At 38.6% G+C, this 20,293-nt stretch overlaps 5 protein-coding genes across 10 annotated transcripts; all 5 read right to left on the bottom strand.

Annotated features, from left to right (window-relative positions):
• Nucleotides 1-3,137: 3,137 nt before the first annotated feature.
• On the bottom strand, nt 3,138-5,519 carry Tsp42Ec (Tetraspanin 42Ec). The gene is made up of 3 exons (XM_017084861.4): nt 5,174-5,519; nt 3,714-3,905; nt 3,138-3,653 (listed from the first exon to the last, which is right to left on the bottom strand). Exons 1-3 carry the CDS (start codon nt 5,231-5,233, stop codon nt 3,207-3,209), a joined length of 699 nt encoding a protein of 232 aa, XP_016940350.3. The 5' UTR covers nt 5,234-5,519; the 3' UTR covers nt 3,138-3,206.
• Nucleotides 5,520-5,659: 140 nt separating this feature from the next.
• LOC108017757 (CD63 antigen) lies at nt 5,660-6,822 on the bottom strand. Its single transcript, XM_017084870.4, has 3 exons — nt 6,485-6,822; nt 6,255-6,419; nt 5,660-6,009 (listed from the first exon to the last, which is right to left on the bottom strand). Exons 1-3 carry the CDS (start codon nt 6,734-6,736, stop codon nt 5,758-5,760), a joined length of 669 nt encoding a protein of 222 aa, XP_016940359.3. The 5' UTR covers nt 6,737-6,822; the 3' UTR covers nt 5,660-5,757.
• A 947-nt stretch (nt 6,823-7,769) lies between these two features.
• On the bottom strand, nt 7,770-13,188 carry Tsp42Ea (Tetraspanin 42Ea). Of its 2 annotated transcripts, none has more exons than XM_017084868.4 (6): nt 13,055-13,188; nt 11,355-11,466; nt 8,945-9,136; nt 8,719-8,880; nt 8,465-8,659; nt 7,770-8,106 (listed from the first exon to the last, which is right to left on the bottom strand). In XM_017084868.4, exons 2-6 carry the CDS (start codon nt 11,412-11,414, stop codon nt 8,035-8,037), a joined length of 681 nt encoding a protein of 226 aa, XP_016940357.1. In that variant the 5' UTR covers nt 11,415-11,466; nt 13,055-13,188; the 3' UTR covers nt 7,770-8,034. The 2 variants fall into 2 exon arrangements, with proteins under 2 accessions (XP_016940357.1, XP_036669876.1); XM_036813981.3 differs by having other exon boundaries at nt 11,355-11,460; nt 13,055-13,072.
• Nucleotides 11,518-13,125, bottom strand: LOC108017747 (uncharacterized). 3 transcript variants are annotated; one of them, XM_065863131.2, is made up of 2 exons: nt 13,055-13,125; nt 11,518-12,714 (listed from the first exon to the last, which is right to left on the bottom strand). In XM_065863131.2, exon 2 carries the CDS (start codon nt 12,703-12,705, stop codon nt 11,986-11,988), a length of 720 nt encoding a protein of 239 aa, XP_065719203.2. In that variant the 5' UTR covers nt 12,706-12,714; nt 13,055-13,125; the 3' UTR covers nt 11,518-11,985. The 3 variants fall into 3 exon arrangements, with proteins under 3 accessions (XP_065719203.2, XP_070850918.1, XP_016940348.3); XM_070994817.1 differs by lacking the exon at nt 13,055-13,125 and adding an exon at nt 12,778-12,979; XM_017084859.4 differs by lacking the exon at nt 13,055-13,125 and adding an exon at nt 12,783-12,969.
• A 3,889-nt stretch (nt 13,189-17,077) lies between the features above and the next one.
• On the bottom strand, nt 17,078-19,808 carry LOC108017742 (G protein pathway suppressor 2). 3 transcript variants are annotated; one of them, XM_017084853.4, is made up of 5 exons: nt 19,066-19,808; nt 18,905-19,004; nt 18,110-18,160; nt 17,550-18,013; nt 17,078-17,443 (listed from the first exon to the last, which is right to left on the bottom strand). In XM_017084853.4, exons 1-5 carry the CDS (start codon nt 19,504-19,506, stop codon nt 17,252-17,254), a joined length of 1,248 nt encoding a protein of 415 aa, XP_016940342.2. In that variant the 5' UTR covers nt 19,507-19,808; the 3' UTR covers nt 17,078-17,251. The 3 variants fall into 3 exon arrangements, with proteins under 3 accessions (XP_016940342.2, XP_016940341.2, XP_016940343.2); XM_017084852.4 differs by having other exon boundaries at nt 17,078-17,455; nt 19,066-19,806; XM_017084854.4 differs by lacking the exon at nt 18,110-18,160 and having other exon boundaries at nt 17,078-17,455; nt 19,066-19,805.
• Nucleotides 19,809-20,293: the final 485 nt, after the last annotated feature.

The following is a 20,293-nucleotide window of genomic DNA, read 5'->3' as shown; positions in this document are numbered from 1 at the left end:
ATCAACTTTGTTGGCTCTTCTCTAAAAAATGTTCACAATTTCAGTCATTCGGTGCTCGAAACTCGAAGCGAACACACCATGGCTAACTTTAAAAAAGCGGAAATTGTGGACTTACTTTCTGAATATAACAAAACATTTGACAGAAGGATCATGATCACTAGAATAGGCAGACTGTCAGTTTCTATTTCAATACCGCTTGCGAGCTAAGCCTAAAGGCAAGCGAATCTAATCCGTTTCGTTTTCTTTGTTGACAAATGTTGTGAGCGCCACGTTGATCGTTTATGTGGAATTTCATGTGATTGGTACAGAAAGTTACGCTAACCGTTCATGTCACTTTCGAAATCTGTATAGTTTCCATGCGGAAACTATTAAACAGGAAATTACAGCTCAGAGATGAAATGCCTGGCAGAGCGCTTAAGGGAGGACTTATGTATGCCCAAAGGTATGCTGCATTTCTTGTACTTTCTTCGGAGAAGAACTAAAATATATTATAAAAATATAAATGTAGCTTACATAAATACGTAGTCGAAGGCCTCGTAGCTAGCACTACCCCCTATGTTAGTATTAGTTTTTTAAACTTACTATGATCTCAAATTAATAAATAAATAAATAAATAGCATACTTTTGTGATGACTTCAGAAAATGTCAAATTAACATTAAACGAATTAAAAAACAATATTTTTCAAACAATTTTTTTCTAATAATTTGATTATAAGAATCTAAACAGATAGCAAGAAGAAAAAAATAGAAAATTTTGTTAGGTCGATTATTAAATAAACGTTCAAGTGGGAGCCTCCGAAAGTAGCAATTTTTAACGGTTCATAAATCTCAAACGACATCATATTTTATAGTGGTGTTAATTTTTTTTAATTTGTTTTCTCTCATACTTAATCGTGTATGAAAATGGATTGAGTGCGTCTTCTAGTTGTTTTTTTAAAAATAAAAAACCGAAAAGTATGTAAAATTTTCCGATTTTGGTTTGGATTATCTATACCATATAAAATTCCAATAAATTTTACTTTTAGTTCGTTGAAAAGTTCAATCTTTTAAGAGATAAATGCAAAAAACTGCATCCTTCTAACTATCCCAGGAAAGAAATTACAGATTTTTGGCCAAAAAATGAACTTTCTGGCCCACAGTGCACTGGAGAAATTGTAAACAACTCTGGGAACTTTTCGGAAGATTCAGACCACCATTTAATAATGTCTGTTGACTTGGAAAGGCGCCTTTGTTTTAGAAAAATTTATATTGATTCTAAAAGGCTGCATGTAGACATACATTTTCGTTACTTAAAAGTTCCACAAACTTGACCATATTCCGTCCATTATCAGTGGTGCAAGAATAAATTTGCTGGGAGCTGATCTCAAATCGATTTAAAACAAAGGTGTCTTTTAAATTTGCAGCAGTATGGCAGGCAAACATTTCTTCTGTTGCCAATGTGCGCAGGACAAGATGTCCATCACAAATAAATTGCAAAATAATTTGTTAAAGCATTATATTTTTATAAGATTTATTTTTTAGGCATACACACCAATAAACGATCGATTCAGATGAGTCAAGCCGTCGATATTAAGTGCGATAATTTTTCCTTCACTTTCTTATTTTATTTTTTCGACGACCTTCTCTGATTTGGCTACAACATCATCACGGACGTTTTGAGGATTAACAAAGTTTTCACATCCTAATCCTTCAATTAACGGATTCAGGATCCGCCTAAATCCGATGTCTTTTATTAAAGAAAATGGTCTTCCATCAACTGTGCCCAGCAAAGCACATGCATTTTGTATATCCCCACGGACAATTGGTTTTATGAAATCCTGAATCGTTTTAGGAGGCACACTATTTTTCTTAGTAAATGTTTGGTTGCTACTCCTTTGCTCCTCAGTTTCAAATATCAATGTGTTATGAGATCGCTTTATGTGCTTCGACAAATTAGTTCCATGATTACCCTATAAAATGCATACGGATTATGTGCGAACATACACATGTAAGTAAGTAATCAGTTAATTTTTTTACTTACTTTAATTTGATGCCCACAATTCACATCACCTTTTTTGATTAGGCACGTGCTCGTGTTTGATAAAATGTCAAAGGAGAAATACTTTCGGTGAGGATTCGATTTTGGTCGAGGCATTTTTCACTTTTCTTTACTTTTCTTCACTTCTCTTAGCTGCTTCACATGAAATTCTGTTTAAATTCTAGAAGCTTGATGAAAGGAGACGGCTAAGGTAATCGTTGAGACTAGTTATCTCTATTCTCCATATATAATAAAAAACCGCGTAGAAATGCGTCAAAAATTCCGGATTTACAATCTGCTCAGACATTTTTTTTCATAAGAAGCACATATGCTAAAAAGAGACAGGGAAAAAGCGACACGGGAGAAAGTGGGACCTCATATGCAGATTTTAGTATTTTTAGTATGGATTTTGTATGAATCTAGTAATACGGTAATCAGTTCTAAATTTAATTTTGGTTTTGGTACCGGTACCGGTTCCGGTTCTCTATTAGGAATCGGTTTATTTCGGTTATCGGTTCCGGTTCCGGTTCTGGTTTTATTCCCTGCCTGGAACACGTACCTAGGAATGCACCCAGAATGCAACCCTGATTCAATTTTCATGCTAGATAAAAAATTTTAACTGAAATGTTTAGTCTCGTCAATACCTATCGATTGACCCAAAAAAAGTTTGCCACGCCCTCTCTAACGCCCTTAAATCTGTCTACCGCCCACATAACCATATATTGGGATCAGGGGTAGGTGGCCCATTTCAGTCTCGCTCTGCTGCTTGCATAACTCCATTTCCCTTTTGTCCCTTTAGCTGAGTAACGGGTATTTGATAGTCGAGGTACTCGATTATAGCGTTCTTCCTTGTTTTTTTTTTCAAAATTGTTTGTTAAACCTTTTAAAGATTACATAAGCAGGAAAAGAAACAGTAACATCAAAGAAACAGTAATATTTTCGTCGGCAAGCTCTAGACCAGGATGATTTTAATTTAATTGCCCTATAAGGATGTCTTCAGGTTGCCTTACAACTTTTTTAAATTTAGATATTGAATGAAATCAGTAAAATTTTAATAAAAGGCTACATACCCTGAGCTAACACGATACAAGAAAAAAAAGAAGAAGAAAAACAAATCCACTGACTGTTAAAATGTTTATTATAAGTAATGGTTTTATAAGTTAGAAATTATTTACTGGTCACTCGATATCTAGGCGTACACCTGTCGCCCTGCATTCTGGGTGCGCATACAGTTGGTCAGGGCGCCGGCGATCATAAAGACGATCAGTTCGAAAATGCAGAGGCCCAGGCCGGACCAGCGGATGATGTCCATGTTTTTGTCCCAAAACTCCTCGAACTTAGCACTGCAACCGGGTTTCGATTGGTAGACCGAAGGGGTGGAACAAGTGGTCTGTCGATCCAAGTAGCCGCAGCAAGTTCCGGGAATTGCGACACCAATATTATTGTAGTTTGTATAGCTGGTATCGCCGCAACAGTCAAAGGTTTCCTCTAGCACACCCATTGCACTGAAGCTCTTTGAGTCCCAGAGCAAGTTCACCAGATTAGCCATATCCCCCAGGAATGCCGATCGATTTACGAACACCCAACAGGTGAGCACAAGTTGAAGGATGAACAGGACGAAAACCATGCTGGTGTACTGTATAATGTATTATATTAGTAGACTTCACTCACTTTCAGCCCCATTACCAATACTCACAGCTCCCGTCATGCAGGCACTCTGCCTGAAGATTCCGTAGCATCCGAAGAAGGACACTATGAAGATCAGGGCTCCCAGAACTGTGACGCAAATAGGGATGGTGTTGGTGTTCGTACCATCCCCAGCAGCATCAAAGTGACTTAGATCGGACAACATGATCGATCCCAGCACGATCAGGAGGATGCCAACGATCTGGAAATATAGAGGAGATTTTTCAAAATACTTAATAGCAAACACCTTTATTCTGGGTTCCAATTTCAAAGAACTTAAGGGTGAAGAAATTTAGAAATTCAATTATTCAATTGAAATTTTGGATTGACCTATTGCATGATGAGAATAAATCATGATTTAATAAAAATTTTTAATTATTTAAAAAACATCTTTAAAATTATAAAAACTAAATACAAAGGTTAATTAACTTTGATCTGAATGCAAAATACATAATATTGCACTATTTAACAAGTCATAAGGTAACTATTATTTTTTTACTTACTGAACGTTTTTCTGTACTCTGCATTTTTATGACCGTGTGTTCAGGTTAATGTTCAATATTTAACGCATTAGTTATATTACAAAATACAGATAATGTCAATTAACTGATAAAATTCGTGAATGTCCGTTGGCATTACAATGGTAGATGGGTACATTTTTTTTTAACTTTGCCAACACATTATTATGAATAATTGTGATAAACCTTGTGACACCGAACAAAACGCAACGAAGAAACCGATGCGTAATTCGGTTTTTTCTATATTTTTTTTATAGCGTCTTAGTCAAACTTAGAAATTGGTGGCTTCTGCTGAAAATGTATTTTTACATGTAGCTTCGTCGTGATTAAATAGACAGTAAGATATTTGATAAAAGACTATTCTAATCTTAAATTGTATAACAAATAAAATTTTCTTGTTATTGTTATCTTCATTTGTAACTTTAAATTTATCTAATTTAATTTAACATGTATTCCATCAAAAAAATTTGTGGACTTTAAAACAATTCAGTTTCTAAGGCAATGTAGAGGTATCCAAAAAAACATTTTGTATTTAATTATTTATTAATAAATATGTTTTTAAGAAAATAGATTATTCAACTAAAATATACAGAATTTTTTAATGCTGTTTGAAAAAATACATTTTTTTAAGAATATGGTGAACACTTCACAATATGTTTCTTCCGAAAAAATATTTTGTAATTAATAAAGAGGTTTTCAATAAAATATTTTATTCCATTAAAATCAAACGAATTTATGGAAATTCTGTTTAAAAATATAAATTTTTTTAAGAATATGAAGTACAATTTTCACAATTTGTTTTATTGCACAGTTTGTTTCTTCCCAAAGATGTTATTCTTCAAAAGTAGTTTTATATTCACACTTATTGATACAATTTAGGCACTTGATAAAATTATTTTTTGATTCACTTGTCCTTAGTTTTTTTTGCATTTAAAATTCTCCCACAACTTACCAAAAACACGATGTTGACAATGTACAAAATAAAGTTGACTATTCCCGATAGAAAACCCATTTTGAAACTTTTAGCTTGTTTTAATTTGCAGAGTAATAAAGATCAAATAGTGTTATCCAATAAGAGGAACTCCAATTTGCTTTGATTTTATCGCGTACTCGCGTCGTTTACTGTCGTTCGATTGGACTGGAAGTCCAGATGGGCTACTGTTTTTAAGTTGTCCAACAGACCTGGGCGATATCGAAAAGATACGCGATTGCCTGATATCATAATCATGGCCCAAAAGAAGGATAGATAATGGGGCCCGAATTGTGGGGAAACAGATAACAATTGGCATATGGAAGTGATTCATTCCTGAGGGCAAATATTCTCGGAAACGTGGCAGTAAGCTTATAGGCAGATAAGGACATAGTTTTAGGAAAACACATCAACTTGTCTTGATAAGATAGCCGGTGGCCAAAGATAGACAGCGAATAAGCAATAATATTTCATTGAACTTAACCTATTTCGTTTTATTTAAGGTGAGTGATAAATGGTTCTTTGGATTTATGCTATGGCTATAAAGTTATGTCAGACTATTTTTTTTAGCGCTTCCTCATCGCACTGGCCAAGCAGCAGGACATGATGAAGATGCCCAGCTCGAAGAGGGCTATGATCAGACTGCTCCATCGAATGATGTCCGTGTTGGAGGCCCAGAAATCGATGAACTCGGCCTGGCAGCCAGGTCGCTGGGTATAGATCGCGGCCTCACAGGTCTGGCTGCGATCCGTGTAGCCACAACAGGAGGCCGGAACAGTTGTGTAGTCGGTGTATCCCGCATTGCCGCAGCACTTGAACTGTAATAAAAATTGGTACATTAATATCTTGACAAAGTTATATTCAATTTTCGTATAACACAGTTTGCATAATATTAAAAAATATTTTTAAAATATTATTAAAGTCGTAGGTTGTGGAAAACTTTGCCTAGTAAAAATTAAAATTCACACATGCCCCACTTTTAAATATAAACCTTTTAAATTTGGGGTATGAATAATGCTGAACTGGTGATATTATCTTTTTAGATTAATTTCGGAGTACTTACGGCCAATTGCAGGGCGTCCATGGGGTATCCCTGGGCGGCGTCATTCTCATCCATGGCCTTGTCCACCACCTTGCCCATGCTGGTCAGGAACTTATCGTTGGCCGCGAAGATCCAAATGGACAGAGCCAATTGAAGACCGAACAGAATGAGCATGCAGATGGCGTACTGAAAAGATGGGTAAACCCCATTAGCTTGCCAGATCGGATGGTCAGGGGATCCAAATAACTTACAACTGTAGTGCAGCAGGCGTTCTCCCGAATAGTGCCGCAGCATCCGAAGAAGGCCACCACGAAGGTGACACTGCCGATGACGATGATGCAGATCGGGATAGTTTGGGTGTTAACTGCTCCCTCGAAGGCGGTGAAGTTGCCCATCGTGGAGAGCATGATGGAGCCCACGACGATCAGCAGGATGCCACCGGCCACAAATATCAGGTTAAGCAAGTACAGCAGGTACTTGAACATCGAAGATAGACAATTCATGGTTCTGTTTTTTTTTGGGTTTCTCGTTGGTTCGCTGGATAATCCGTTCGTTCGAAGCGACGATTTTCGTATAACTGAATTGGCTTTCTGGCAGAACCCGGCTATTAAAGCGTATTCCAAGTACTCATCTTATCGGGTGCTTTCCTATCTCAGCCATAAAGTACTCTATGTACTTGCTTTGGAAGCTCTCTTCCCTATGTACTTGAACAAATCATTCAGTTGATCAGTTTGCACCCGCCTAGATACTAGACCATAGATTATAGACCGCAAAACCCGGGAAGTTACGTACATGCCGGTCTCAATGAATCATATGTTGGTATAAACCTTTATAGGGGGCGGAAAATATCTCACATTCATAAAATTAAATCTCGGGGCATCCGTCCTTAATAAGATGAATCACTTAGAGTGTCAACACCTTCCTGCCATTCACACCTTTCCCACCTTATCAATAGGAAAAAATTTGGTTTGTCCGCTGACTCATAAGAAACCGTGCTTGGGCACCGTTTTCCCGTGAGTCCCCAGTGTTATCGCATAGATTTATGTACTATCAATCGAATAATATACATTTTACCGAGTGCACTTCAAACGTAACTCCAACGCCCCGATTTAGATTTTGATAATTAATGGGGGTTTTTAGGGGAAAATAATTTCCCTTTGACATTGGACAATGCCCATATTCCCTTTAAAGATAAAATATGTACTAGGTACATTGTACCTGTTTGAATAAAGATAAGATTGCTTAAAAGCCCTATAATCTTCTGATAGGTTAGTTCTACAGAATTATGTCAATAGCGGCAATGATTGATAAGTTCGGCAATCTAGTTCTATGTTTGTTCATTTTGGCAAATTCTATTTTTACCTTGTACTTGTAGAGTAAAATATTATCGTGATAAGATGAATTTACACCACCTATGATGGGAAATATAGGAGATAGTTTTAGCAAGGTTTAAGTCTTACTATATGTTTTGGGTTTTTCTTTAATTCCATTACCAGATCTTAAAATCACATCTATGAATTAAACATTTTACTCATATATAATAAATTTCTCAGTTTATTGCAATCTCTAGGAGTATAAATTATTTTGTACAGTTAAAAATATTAGCACAATCAATATAACTCTCAACAAACGATCTTACAAAAAGGATCATCTCGAATTCGTCGTGGGATTTTCTGCTACAACTTGAGATTATGTAAATTTCAATGGCCATCTGTATCAGGTGAAATGTTCGTAAAATTGGGCAACATAATTCGTACTTTCGGTTTCATTAAAATTAGTAAAAGGCTCTCCTTTCCAGAGATTAATAGTCCGCACGGCGTCGGTAGTTTCGAATGTTATTCGCCAGGCAACAGGCAAACACGAAGCCCACAAACTGGAAAAAAATAAAGTATTTTGGATAAGATTGGGATAATATATCTTAAAATAAATAACTTGAGCTTAAAAAACCTCAATTTCCAGTAATACAACTTATTGGCTTTAATTTCCGACTGATAATATTAAGCGCAGTAGATGCCATGCTTTAGATTGAAGATCAGTTTAATGTTTAAGCCAGTGATCATCAGCATAAGCAGGATTTCATTTTTGAAAGAAATATGCTGTGTGTTAATGTATAACGATGTGTGTCTGTCGCTGTAATTTATTGTCTTTGAGGCGGCAGAGAATATAGTATCCCATGGGATCACCGCTTCTAGTGGTAAATACTGGCTTAAATGGTACACTTGAAAACTTACTTCAATGGCGGCAATGACCAGGCCAGAGTATTTAATGATATCGCTGTTCCTGTCCCAAAAATCGACGAAGGTGGTTTTGCAGCCCCTCTTGTAAACGGTCTCCTGGCGGCAGTTGTTTGTGTCATCGCAGCAGGAGGGAGGGAATTTTCCTTGGTAGGCGTAGTCGTTGTAGTTACTGCGACCACAGCATTTCATCTACAGGGTCCAAAAGTTTGTTGAGAATTAAATAGAAACTTATAATCATGGGAACTTACGCTGATCTGAAGGGCGTCCATGTAGTCGGAACGACGGGTGCGATGGTCCCAAGCCTTCTCCACCACATCGCCCATGATTTGCAAGTACTTGTCCTTCTGCACCCACATGTAGATAACCAAGGCCAGTTGGCCAATCATTAGGACGAACAGCAGAATCGAGTACTGAAATAAATAATATAACCAGGTAAGTAAGGGTTAATAACCTTAAGCATGACAAGTACTCTACCGTCATGGACATGCAGTAAGATTCCCGAATGGCACCGCAGCAGCCGAACCAGGAAATCAGCAGGATGATGGTGCCCAGGATAATCATCGTGACAGGTACCTGCTGGGTCCGCAGGGCTTCCGCAAAATCATCGATGTTGTGGACTTTGCTGAACAGCAGAGCTCCAAAAACGATCAGTAGGATGCCGCATATCTGAGAAAGACCATAATATTAGTTAACATGAGAATGGAAGTATAGGTTTATAAGTATAGCCCCGAAGTCAAAAACACATCAACATTACAATATACTACCTTTAAGGCCAATTAAAAAGAGTTTTAATTGTTAATAACTAAAACAAAATCATTCAAAAGTATAAAAACAAAATTGTTAGATTATAAAATGTTAGAAACAATTTCACAATCACTATCGGTAAACTATTCACCCAAATAAATGCTTGCTGGGATTACCCTGAGCTTTTTATTTTCTCCTAAAAGCTTTTAAAAAAGAATAGTAATATGTGCAATGCACTGCGAGAAATTTCTAAGCATTTCATGGGACGATTGTGTACCCTAACTTTGGTTTAGGTCAAAAGATCACCAGTAAAGAAGTGCAATTACATTCCTATCACTTGTTATTTACCTTGTGATTACTTTTTATAAAATTGGCTTGCCAATTTGCATGCCTATCAAAGGCTTATCTCTTATCAATCCGCTCAATTTGGTTAATTAAGATTAAATGTAACAGTCCACGGCAATCTACGATAAATATCAAAAACAAATTTACTTTGGCTTTGATTTTTATCGCCCTACGTCAACCTCTATTTATTAGATAAGAAGCGTCCAATTAATCCATAATTAATAAGAGTTCACCTAATAACAGCGTGACTAAGTCGCTGAGCTCAGCAGTTCATTGGATCAGATCAAGAGAGAGCGAAATTGCGACATTAGTCTAATTATAATAAAAACCACTCCACCCACCCGTCTGGTATTTCTAGAACTAGATCCGTTTGACAACCCCCACCAAACAGTGGAAAATTGAGTTCAAGTGTACTGTCAAACGTTCCCCGTTTCCATGATTTGCGTGTGTAGAATACGGTTCAGTAGTTTCCGAGTTTTGGCTCGTCTCTTAATGGGAGCAAGTTCAAATTTAATTGAGTCAACTATTTTTGGGCGAACCCCTCTGTAATGATATTACACAACTCTTACATTGAACATTGCCAGACGGTGTGGGAGAGCTTTTTCCTACAGAGAAAACATTTTTGTTTTTAAACTTTAGAAAAACTAACCTATCCTAATATATTGGTCAAAAGATATAAACCAACCTACTATCTTCCTCATTTAAAATTATTTGTACATATATCAACTTAAGTAATATTTTTCCCTTAAATGTGTTGCTGGGTATACGATATTGAAAGGGCTAATAGTATGCGTAACTAAAGAATTCGCGTCGTAGGAAGTTGTAAGTCGTTAGTTTCATAAGGTTGACGTTTTTTGCCGTGCAGAGAATGACATCCATGGTGGCGTGACGCCAGTAACGTTGGGCCTCCGACGCAGTCCAATCACACCTGCAAATCAGGGCCCCAAACTGGTTGGCCAAGTACAGTTTCTCCCGCCGGTGCAGCTACTTTGGGGCACTTAGTTACATAGAAGTTGCAAAACAAAATCGAAATGCCACTGCTGACTGGCGTTCCAACGATTGTTTGTTTTTCGTTTGAAACCAGTTAACCTCGAGCGGATGCCTATGCCTACTAATGGGATTCATGTTTCTGGGGTTCGGATATGGGAACTCTGTTGAACCGAACCAATCTAAACTCGTTTTCAGTCACCAAAATAAACAAAATACGTAGTAGGTATACACAAATTTATACAGAACTTTTTGGGAACCGCTACGTCACCGAGGTAGCCCAATTTTAATAACAGGTTTGGCATACTGATGATCTCACACTCTGCCCCCACAATAAATTTACAGTCCGTTTCGTAGGCGAAAAACAAAAGTGGTATTTTGGGTTTCCTTCAAAAAAATTTTTGTTCTGAATGATTACTATGGAAATAGTTCTACAAGACAGGGAAAAACTAAAAAAAAAAATTAATTATTAACCCTCTTATAACAATAATAATAATAATAGCAATAGGTTTAAAGAACTGAAAACTTATAAATATTATAAAAGGTGATACAAGAGAATAATAGTTTTAAAGATCCATAAGATCTAACAAATTCATTCAACGAGCCCCTTTTACTGTTTTGAAACGCACTACTGTTAACCAGTTTGTAGGCCTCGGGTTTCTCCAAAAATAACCAAAAAACTAAGTTTAATGAAAACCAGTTTAAACCGTACCAAAGTTATGATATTATGGCGAGCCAAAATGACTGAGGAAACTGGGCTTGGCCGATGGCGCATGTAAGTGATATAATCTTGATGTATAGTACTTACCGAACATAGCAAATTGAATATAAATAAGATATATTTAACCATGGAGATTCCGCAGCTCATTTTGTTTGAGTTTTGTGGGAGATTGCTGGTGAAGGTGGAGAAAGAACTGCAACTGATCGTTGGGGGGAACGAAATAAGAATGGAATTGAGAAATTCAGAAACGTAAAGTTAAGTATTTTGTCGTTTTATTTGGGAAACATGCACGCACACGAACAACACACACAGGCACACGCACTGATGTCATCCGTGGTAAAAACAACATATTGTTTATTTGAACATTTAGAAAAAATGCTAGCGCTGCGGCTTTACTGGATGTGGAAATTAGCACACGATCACGTACCGCCTGGGCATCGATTGTCGTTTGTTTCGTTGGTTAAGTGGCCAGCTAGTCCTATAACTAATGTACTTTTGAGACTGCGTTGTGTAATTGTTCTTAATAATTGCGATTTAAATGTCTTTAAGGCGAAGTGAAGAGTTGCCTCTTAGGCAATCATAGAGCAAGCTTGTTATAACCACAAGCCAGTGAAAAAGGCACATTAAGTCGAGGTTGGACGCAGCTAGCCGTAGAACTAAGTTAGTGGTAGGGATCTAGCCCTGTAACTAAGTAAGTGGCATGGACGGGAGATCGGGATCAGCGCACTAGCTCCGGCAGCAGCTTCTCCTTGGGCAGCAGGCGCTGCTTAAGTTCGTTGTAGCGACGCCAGATGTAGGGATAGCCGGAGGCCCAGGACAGCCAGGCCTCCTTCTCGGCGGTGGTCTGCTCCACCTTCTTCAGGTGCTGGTAGTACTTGCCGTTCCTCTTCACCGCGGAGGCGGCATCCTGGGCGAACTTGGCGAAGCGCAGCTTGAGCAACGTCTCGGAGACGTCGAGCAGGCGATTGCCCCTGGGCGGATGGACCAGGCACAGCTGGCAGACGACAAAGTCCTGGCCCTTGGGGGATTTTAGGGGCAGGAAAGTGGCCTCGCGGCCAATGAGGCACTGCTGCAGCCAGGAGTAGCCGTTGGCATTGACCCGAACGCCCGGCAGCTTCACGGGCAGCAGGCGCTTGCGGCTGGTGAAGATCGGGATGAGAGGCTTGTGCTGGATCATCAGCAGGGTGTCCTGCTCCTGTTGCTTGACACCGGCAATCCGCCCTGTGTGCATCACTCGCTCGCTGATCAGGCGCTCCGGGATGTGGGAGGGCTGCTTGAACTGGCGCACCAGGTAGGCCGGCTTGCGCTTCACATAGGCCACCGCCAGCAGGAGGGCCGAGGTGCCGTAGATGACCAGTTCGCTACCCCGGGTGTCCCGCTCCAGAAAGTTACATAAGTCCTGGTACTTGGACCGCACTAAATCCTTGGCCGCCTCCATTGGGTGAAACTGGAAATTGTTCGCTAGTTAGGCTCTGTACGGGTTATGTGCCGCTGATCTGGCCGATCTCACTTTACCACTCGCTTGTTGGCCTAATCTATATGTAAGTCCCTGCTAATGTGGCTAATTTCGTCGCTGATTCGGCCTTTTCTCGGCCACAATTCTGTTTTTCAACTGAACGAACAGACTTTGACATTTGCCTAGAGTGCGAGCGGGATGACTAGTGTAGGTGAGATCGCACTTTCCCCGCTTTGCAACACTGTCTTGGCTCCCTCTCTCTCTCTCTCTGCACACTGTTTGCTCTCACACACACAAGCACACGCAGTTTGAAAACAAAACCCACACACACCTTGAGTTTTCCGCTTGTTTTTAGTATTTGCTGAATAAATTTACGCGCGCTCCGCTTTACGAACCGCTCGTAATGCTAACTGAATGCTAACTGAACGACGAGATCGGTCAAAAGCTGCGCCATGGCCGTGGCAGCCTCTACTCAGCTCAACCGCCTGTTGCTTCGCACTCACACACACACTTGATTCGTTTTGTTTTGGTTTCGCTTCGCCTCCCCCTCTCTCCTCACCCACACCCTCCATCCAACGGTAATTGCACTAACTTGTTTTTCCCGCTCTCTTCTCTGTTTCAAATCGCGCTGAGTAAACCCTTTGTTTATTTATGCAAATTTGCTGCGGTCGATACTTGGTTTTTACATGCTACTTAGTATGAAAATATTCAAAAAGGGATGCAATTTTTATGCTAATTGGTTAGAAAACATTCAAATATTCAAATTCAAATGCAACGGTTTAAACAGGTTTCTTTTTGAAATTAAAAGTAATTTTTCAAAAATTGGAAGTTACTTAACCCATAAAAAATAAAATACACAAATAAATGATATAAAATCATAGAAAACCGAAATTAAGAATATAAAATTATTTTAAAAAAAATGTAAAGTTCTTGATCCATAAATATTCAAATATATATGATATAAAATCACGGGGAAAAAATATATAAATTATTTTTAAAAAATATAAAGTTTCTTAATCCATAAATATTAAATTACCTAGTACATGACATAATATAATAAAAAACACAATTTAATTTTAAAAATTTAAAACAAAAAGTAATTTGTATATGATATAAAATCATAAAAAAACAATAAGATATTAAAAACCTAAAATAAAAAAAAATCTAAAAAATTTAAGTTATTTTACACAAGAATATTCAAATTTATTAGTCTTATCAATCTTATCATAGAACCATAACACAAACGAAATTTCAAAACATAAATCTAAAATACATTTACATTTTAAAACCCGTTTACCAATGTCTGTTTTTAGTTAAAACATACTAAAAATATAATTGTCGTGTAGCTAGTGCAAACATTTTTAAAGAAAAAACCTGAGACCAACAAGGGGCTTCAATTACCAAGCTGTGGGGAAACAAAATATATTTTCATCAAACATGCAAACATTACAACAAAAATAAACGCTGAAATTCTTATCGAAAATATATTCAAAAATACCATGGAAAAATATGAAATTTTTGGAAAACACATATAGTATGGTAATAATCATTCTCTTATCGCTGCTACTTTGATTGTTTTTGTCCCGACCTTTAAACCTCTAATGCGTAATAGGAAAAACACGATAGTAATACTTAATATTCTAAAATTTCGAATTACAGAAGCTTGACTGTTACGCTGCAACCGCAAAACTTTCGATGCGATTTCCACTGCAACTGGCGAACGTGTTTTGCGGTTTTTGGCCAGTCGTGGGCGGATTTTCATGAAAGTTCCAACCAGTTTGGCCCGATGAGCTCCCAGTAGCCTATAGCCACCCTACAATGGCTTCGGCATGGCTTCCGTTTTTAATTACCAGACAGAAGGGCATTGTAATTGTCTGTAGCTTTTCCTTGACACACTAGCAACAATAACAACAGCAGAAACTGGTTTACGACTTACGTAATCCAATGAAAACGTGGCTTGGAAGCGCTATTATTTTTGGATTTGGAGAGCAGAACGCCACCAACTGTCGCACCCGCTGACATTCCTAATTAACAAGTGTGCTCCCCGCAATTAACCTCACGTTGTTCCGTATTTAAATGTATTTCCACAGCAACCAGCGCACGAAGAGAAATATCTGAAACTGAAATAGTCAAGATGGTATATAGGAAAAAAACTCAACCCTTTTTATCATATCATTAGGATTAGGCTAAGGCACATGTTAGAATTCATTTTTGACTATATAGATTTCATATACCAACGCTAAGTGATAGTATTAGCATAGACTATAAGATATATATGATAAAATATTCTATATTATCTTTGGTATTACTCAGAAGTTACTATAAAAGCAACAACAAATTCTGCCAAATTCCTCATTCATTTCCAAATCAGTAAGTTGATATTCAGGCACGAAATGTTGATTGCGCATAACTTATGCATAAATCACGCGGTATTCGAATTAATTCCCAAATAATTAAGAAATGTTGTATATATTTTAAATACCAGGAAATACAATTTTGTAATAGTTTTTGCTTTGTGCTATAAGTTAAACGAATATCATCCGAAACCATTGAAGATATCATTTATTAAGATAAAGTTTATCAATAACTTTGGTATAATGGATGAAGCGCTTTTATCAGAATATCCGAAATTCACAGCATAATTTTATAACTTTAATTCAAAAATGGGTATTATTCGTGCAAGATAATAAACACAGATGTGGCTTCGAAAAATTGTAATATATGTACATATGTCTACAAGTTGATAATATGGAATGGGGTATTTTTTCCCTGTGTTGAGTTTCCAATTATTGACAAAACAGAATCAATTATGAATCATTTGTGTGCTTTTCTGGTTAGCTTCCTATCTGGCAAATATTTTTTTGTAAATGACGAATTACTGTTAAATACAGAATGACTTAAGTGATATTGCCTCCCAAGGGGAGTGCAATTATCCGCTGGGAAAGGCTTGTGGTCGGGATTGGGAGAACAACATGCGTTACACTCGAGCAATTTCGTAAATAGGCATACTACAAATCCCCCATGGAATCTTTCTGTTCCCATGGGTGCTGGCGATCCGATTAGCATCTATAGAACCTATTGTACAAAGAAAATAAAAGGATTTACAGGTTGCTAAAGTACTAACAACGTTCGTTGAAAATTGAATTCATCTGTTTACTATTATTTCCAGCCACAAAATTTAAAACTTCATTGAAAATATCGAATTTAATTAATTAGTTAGTAAGTTAATTAATTAGTTATTGATACCTTAATATGATTTTTTCAAATATATATGAATATGTGCGGTACCAAGTTTATTTAAATTGGTTTGGATTAAATTGATCATAGCTTCATATTTAATTGTTCCCCAAACTACGTTCAATTTAATATTCTATTTAAATTTTTATTGATTAATTACCATTATAATTTGTAATAGAAAATAGTGATTAGCCATGTACTTTTCATTTGTAATGAAATATTTTTCCATTAACATTAGTTTATCCAAAAGTAAATTTTTTTTTTAGTACATTCGAAACTAAAGAGTTGTTTTCAATTGGCCTTATTTTTTTTTTAAATTAAAGAAAAAAGTAAAGCCATTATCTTTATTTTTTGATCCATTAGCATTACTTTTTTCAAAGTAATGAATAGATTTTTCGTTGGCATTCAATTTTAAAAAAGAAATTTTTCTTTTTTTCATAGGCATTACTTTATCAAAAGTATTTAATTAATAGCATTACATTTTCCAAATTATTTGAAAAGTAATGATAATGCCTAAAGACACTGATGAATATATACCGTTTTAAAAAACGCTCTGAGTCACAGAAAAATGTTTATAAATTGTAAAGACTTTTATTCTGCGTGTAGAAGAGGTTTTGCAGCTGACCAAACAAAAAGTTTTACATTCATTTAATATAAACAAACATTTTCAGACATTCGTAAGAAGAAATTTATATTAAAAAGTACTAAGCTATCCACTACTTTTTCCCACCTTGAGAAATTAATTCCAAGTGGAATTAATTATATTTAATATCATGTAGGCTTCGGTGAACGTTAGCATGGAAATGTTACTTATAGTAGTCTTTTAAAAGGTCAATAACAGCATATTTTACATAAAACCTTTAAAGCGAGCGAAGATAAATGCAAGACAACAAATGGTTCATTAATAGTAATAACTTTTTACCTATTCTGTTTATCAAGTGCTTCCGTATTGGTAATGTTTGTTCGATGAAATCGATCTTCTCGCAAAAAATCGTGTTGCGGCTTATATTCCATGGATATTTTAATTGCCGTGTTGTGAATTGAAATCGATTCTCTACGTTTTTTTACTATACCAACCTTACCACAGATTATGCCAACCCATGAACACCAGTCAAAATCAAATCTCAGTGTTGTATTATCGATTGGAAAATAGGGACGCCATAGTTGTGTGTTTTATTTCGTGTATGCGACTCCACGAGGGAAGCGTAGTCAGTATAATGTCCATTTAAAATCGTAAGTATATCAGTGAGTGAGTTCCGTAGCGCCAACAGGGCTAAACCCTCAGCCGGGGCTAGTACAATCGTCGCGTGTAGTGCATCTGCTGGCCAGGAGGCGGCTGAGCAGACCCGGAAACGGATCCTGTCGGTGCTCCCGGCTGTCCAGGCAGCATCGCCAACTGTTGCCGAGCCAGCTGCTGTTCGTGAGCGGATCCCCCTCTACCAGGGGCATAGCCCTGTGTGATGCTTCCCGCCGTCTTGGGATTCTGTGGAGGAAACTGATCAGATGTCAGTCAGTAAGTTTTAAAGATATTTTGGTCATCCCCGACTGTAAATTATTATATATTGATCACCCCTACTTAAGAGACCCACCTGGCTGCTGCTTATCTGCAACACGTTGGTGTGCATGGAAAGTTCGCTGAGCAGCGGCTTGAAGATAACGCCCTCCGACAGCAGATGCGGTGGTGGTGGGATGTGGCTCGGCGGCTGGCCGTCGTGCTTCACCTCGATGTGGTAGCGGTCGGGCAGCTTCTCCATGGTCACCTGCGGCTGGGCGGCCTTCACCGAGATGCTGCCGCCGGACTGGGCCACCAAGTCGGCCTGCGAAATGGCCGGCTGGTCGAGGTTGATGTGGAGCACTTGCATCGGCTGCGCTTGGGGCGGAGCCTTGGGCGACTGTGAGTCTGGTGGCTTGCTGACCGTGGCGCTGGGCAGATCCACATGGTAGGCCTGGCGCAAGGGAAGGTTGTAGTTGTAGATGGAGTGCTGCGTCGTCGGCGGAGGGGCGGTGGTCTGGTAAAAGACCGTTCCCGTGCCCGGATACTGCGCCGTGGTCTCTGGAAGAGAGGGAAAGCGGGGGTTCATTGGGGAGTCTTGGCTGCGATCTGTCCGGCGAAGGATCTCGGGCTTGGTATTGCGAGTGAGGTGCTTACTGTTCCATGATAATCTAGCATAGTCCGCGGCACGACGGTAGTCATCGTGTTCTGCGAATCGATCGTAAACAAATAACGAAATGAACATAAGTTGTGTGCCTGTGTTGTTAGCGATTAGTGTGCGCAGTCAAATGAGTTTCTCATGAGCGGGACGGGGTGTTAGCGGGCAGTTAATCAAGTACAGTGAAAGCTCCGCAGAGCAGATCAACCGGTGATGTATATAATTGTAAATTGTAAAAGTAATGATTGTTGACAGTTGGATTTCAATAACTCAAAAGCAATTATAACAACAACAAAATCTATTATTATGCAAGCTAGTCAAAATTATCTAATAAGAACAATTTTCTTTATAAAAAAATACATTTAATTGTAACATTCAAATGTAAAAGACTGAACAGAATTGAAATTAACAAAATATGAGTAATAAACTTCAGTTATTTGGAAAAAACTTATTTTCCGCGATTCATGTAAGCTTGAAGCAATAAATGAGATAAGCACGCTAATCGAAGTATGATAAACGTTTACTATCTAACATATTATCCACATTCCAGAGTCTATGGTTAAAAATCGAATAACATGATCGATTATAGGGGACCAAATTGGGACTTTTGAGTGTGGTGCTTGAAAAACAAATAATTTCAGGGTAAGAAAGTACAAATTAACTAGATTTCTAATAGTTGCCAACATAGAAGTTAAAGAAATCCAACAGGAAGTGCGTATTTCTGTATGGCATTTTTGACTGTGTGCCTTTGGCAGCGTTCACTGTACGACATCGTCGACCTCCTCCTGGCTTACTCTGCTGGGCGTAGCTGGCGGCGCTCTTGTAGTAGGCCTGCTGCTGACTCGGTGGCGAGGGACTCCTGCCACGTTTCCCCGACTGTCCGCCGGGTGGGGGCTGGATTTTGGAAGAGAAGTGGTGGATTAGAAGCGGAAACCCAAAACGGCGCATAACAGACCTTTTGCATCAGCGGATGGTGCTGGTGTTGGAGGCGAAGGGGCGGCAGAAAGACCGGGCCACTCGCCGCACTGACCGCCGCCTGCTGGATGGCGAACAGCTCGTTCTCCTTGGCCATCTTCTTCCGTGTTTCATCCTGGTTGAGAACCTTCTTCAGCTGGACGGTGAGCTGGTGCTTCTGACTGTGCAGATCGGCCAGCTGCTCGTCCAGCCGTGTGATCTGGCCTCGTGTGTCGTCCAGGGCCGCCTGGTTTTGGCGCTCCACCTCCTCGCGCTCCCTGCGCAATCGCTGCTCCTCGCACTGTGTCTCGAACTCCTCCTGGCGCCTCTGACGGTCCGCCACTATGAAGCCCTTCAGGGCTCCTCGCAGCTTCTCCGCCCGCTCGGCCTTCGCCGCCTGGGCGGCCGCGTTGCTGTTGTTCACCGCTGATGCTGGCGGCATCTTTGTGCTATGCTTAGTTATCTTGCCAATTTTATAAGCGTTTGTGGACGGCCGGGCAATCGCGACTGTTCGGCCGAGGGGCTCCCCAAAGGTGGAATGATGTGCTTCTGGCGACGGGCGTGAAATCAGTTGGACACCGCTCCGGATAACTCTGGGTCTTGGCGGGCGTCGTGGGGATCACTGCAAAGGCTCGGCGGCGTGCTGCGCTTGGCTTTTTGTAAATTTCAGCACGGTTTTTTGTGGTAAACAATTTGTTGGGATGTACCGACCAGCGTTGCCACCTATCGACAATAAAGTGCAGCCAGCTGCCGCTATAAAACAGCTAGATTTTATACCATGTGTTGTGGTATTTATTAGTAGTCATTGCATATAAAATAAAGTTTGAAGAATTACCAAGGTTTTTCTTTCATACATTTTTGCATTTGATACCTCCATCAAAATAATGTTAATTATTTTTAAGAATCAAAATAACTTATATTGATAATTTGAATACATTCATGAAAATGGATAATTTGAAACTACAAAATATACGTCCTAATTAGACTTACATATTAAATGCACAGGTGCAATTAATATTATATAAAAATATAGATAACCTTGGTTTCAGCTAAAACAGCTCATCAATATTAAACTATGAATTATATTTAAATTTATATTTATTTTAATAAAGAAGTAAACAGTGGTTAAGTTGCGTGGTACTTAGATAGTATTTCTTAAAACAGAAATGGTATTTGTTTCTAGGCCGGAAGGTATTTGCCATCGCTACCGACGCGGTCACACTAGTTGT

This window comes from Drosophila suzukii, chromosome 2R, assembly GCF_043229965.1.
Source record: "Drosophila suzukii chromosome 2R, CBGP_Dsuzu_IsoJpt1.0, whole genome shotgun sequence".
NCBI lineage: Eukaryota > Metazoa > Arthropoda > Insecta > Diptera > Drosophilidae > Drosophila > Drosophila suzukii.
This window is presented reverse-complemented; position numbering and strand designations above follow the sequence as displayed.

Bases quoted from the DNA above. Each gene is read 5' to 3' on its own strand.
- LOC108017747 (XM_065863131.2), bottom strand. From the start codon at position 12,705: ATGGAGGCGGCCAAGGATTTAGTGCGGTCCAAGTACCAGGACTTATGT.
- Tsp42Ec (XM_017084861.4), bottom strand. From the start codon at position 5,233: ATGGGTTTTCTATCGGGAATAGTCAACTTTATTTTGTACATTGTCAAC. The intron at 3,906-5,173 runs GTAAGTTGTGGG...CTATATTTCCAG, and splicing joins TTGTCAACATCGTGTTTTTG to ATCGTTGGCATCCTCCTGAT. The intron at 3,654-3,713 runs GTGAGTATTGGT...TACATTATACAG, and splicing joins GTGCCTGCATGACGGGAGCT to TACACCAGCATGGTTTTCGT.
- LOC108017742 (XM_017084852.4), bottom strand. From the start codon at position 19,506: ATGCCGCCAGCATCAGCGGTGAACAACAGCAACGCGGCCGCCCAGGCG. The intron at 18,014-18,109 runs GTAAGCACCTCA...CCTCTCTTCCAG, and splicing joins TGCTAGATTATCATGGAACA to AGACCACGGCGCAGTATCCG. The intron at 17,456-17,549 runs GTGGGTCTCTTA...ACATCTGATCAG, and splicing joins TGCAGATAAGCAGCAGCCAG to TTTCCTCCACAGAATCCCAA.
- Tsp42Ea (XM_017084868.4), bottom strand. From the start codon at position 11,414: ATGAGCTGCGGAATCTCCATGGTTAAATATATCTTATTTATATTCAAT. The intron at 8,881-8,944 runs GTAGAGTACTTG...TATTTATTTCAG, and splicing joins CTTACTGCATGTCCATGACG to TACTCGATTCTGCTGTTCGT. The intron at 8,107-8,464 runs GTAAGTTTTCAA...ATTTTTTTCCAG, and splicing joins TGGTCATTGCCGCCATTGAA to TTTGTGGGCTTCGTGTTTGC.
- LOC108017757 (XM_017084870.4), bottom strand. From the start codon at position 6,736: ATGAATTGTCTATCTTCGATGTTCAAGTACCTGCTGTACTTGCTTAAC. The intron at 6,420-6,484 runs GTAAGTTATTTG...CCATCTTTTCAG, and splicing joins ACGCCTGCTGCACTACAGTT to TACGCCATCTGCATGCTCAT. The intron at 6,010-6,254 runs GTAAGTACTCCG...TTTTTATTACAG, and splicing joins TGGACGCCCTGCAATTGGCC to TTCAAGTGCTGCGGCAATGC.